Below are 1,338 nucleotides of genomic sequence, written 5' to 3' on the forward strand. Positions count from 1 at the left end.
TCACCTGGAACTGCAGCACTTGCAGCTCCTCGTAGTCCAAGGGCTGCAGGGCATAGATCTGCCCGCTCTCCGAGTGCACCGAGATGTAGCTGGACAGGGGCTGCTCTCCCACACTTCGCTCCACCACCGAATAGCTCACAAAGGCGTTTTCCCGCAGATCCGGGTCCGAGGCCGACAAGGTCAAGAGATGGGCCCCGGGTGGGTTGTTTTCCTTCACAAACACCGTGTAAATGGGCTGAGGGAAAGCGGGGGCGTTATCGTTCACATCCGCGATCGGCACCAAAATGCTGCTGCTGGCCGAGAGAGACGGGGCCCCTTCATCTCTGGCTGTCACCACGATCTTATATTCAGACACTCGCTCCCGATCCACGGCCTCCGCCAGCACCAGCGAGTGATAATTCTTAAAGGTGGAGAAGAGCCGAAAGGGCAGGTTCGGGGGGATGGAGCAGGTGACTTTGCCGTTGTCTCCCGAGTCCCGGTCAGAGACGCTAATAAGAGCCACCACTGTCCCCGGGGGAGCGTCCTCCGGCACCGGCAGGGAAAGGGAAGTCACGATCAGCTCAGGGGCATTGTCGTTCACGTCTAAAACATGTAGTAAAACACTGCACAGTCCCGTCATTGGCTGGTGACCTTTATCTTGAGCTTCAATTCGAATTTCATATAACTCAACGTGCTCGTAATCCAGGTCTCCTTTCACCCTGATTTCACCGGTATGTGAATTTAGGTTAAACGCCGCTCTTACAATGGGAGGCACAAAATTACCAAACGAATATGATATATTCTTGTTAGTCCCTTCATCCAAATCGGTGGCGTTAAGTTTGATGACTAATGTCCCCTTAGCTGTATTTTCTAACACAGTTACATCATAAACTGCCTGATTAAATACAGGCGCGTTATCATTGGCATCCAGCACCGTGATCACCAGCTGAACTGTGCCCATCAGCTCCGGTTTGCCTCCATCAGTGGCCGTGAGTAATAAAATATGCTCAGAAGTTTCCTCTCTATCCAGAGCTTTCTTTAACCCAAGCTCTGCTAATTTATTATGGTCATTTCTCACTTGTACATCTAAAGTAAAATATTCATTAGAGCTGAGTTTATAGATTAGCAGAGAGTTTGTACCAATATCTGCGTCTGAAGCGCCCTCTAGTGGGAAACGCGAACCCGGCAGACTTGATTCTGATATAAACAGGTTTAATTCATTTACTGGGAACACAGGAGCATTGTCATTTATATCCTGTATCTCCACTTCCACGTGAAATATCCTCAGCGGTTTGTCCACTATCACCTCCAGGTCAATGGCGCACAGGGGGCTCTGGCCGCACAGCTCTTCCCTGTCTA

The 1,338-nt window shown here is 50.3% G+C and overlaps 1 protein-coding gene across 1 annotated transcript; it reads right to left on the reverse strand.

The window, feature by feature from the left end:
• Positions 1 to 4: 4 nt before the first annotated feature.
• Positions 5 to 1,333, reverse strand: LOC116816025 (protocadherin alpha-8-like; the record flags this gene model as incomplete). The annotated part of the gene is made up of 1 exon (XM_032764931.2): positions 5 to 1,333. A coding segment is annotated over one exon (1,329 nt), but the record flags the coding sequence as incomplete, so codon positions are not given.
• Between the last annotated feature and the right edge of the window lie 5 nt (positions 1,334 to 1,338).

Source organism: Chelonoidis abingdonii, unplaced genomic scaffold, assembly GCF_003597395.2.
Source record: "Chelonoidis abingdonii isolate Lonesome George unplaced genomic scaffold, CheloAbing_2.0 scaffold2384, whole genome shotgun sequence".
Classification (NCBI taxonomy): Eukaryota; Metazoa; Chordata; order Testudines; family Testudinidae; genus Chelonoidis; species Chelonoidis abingdonii.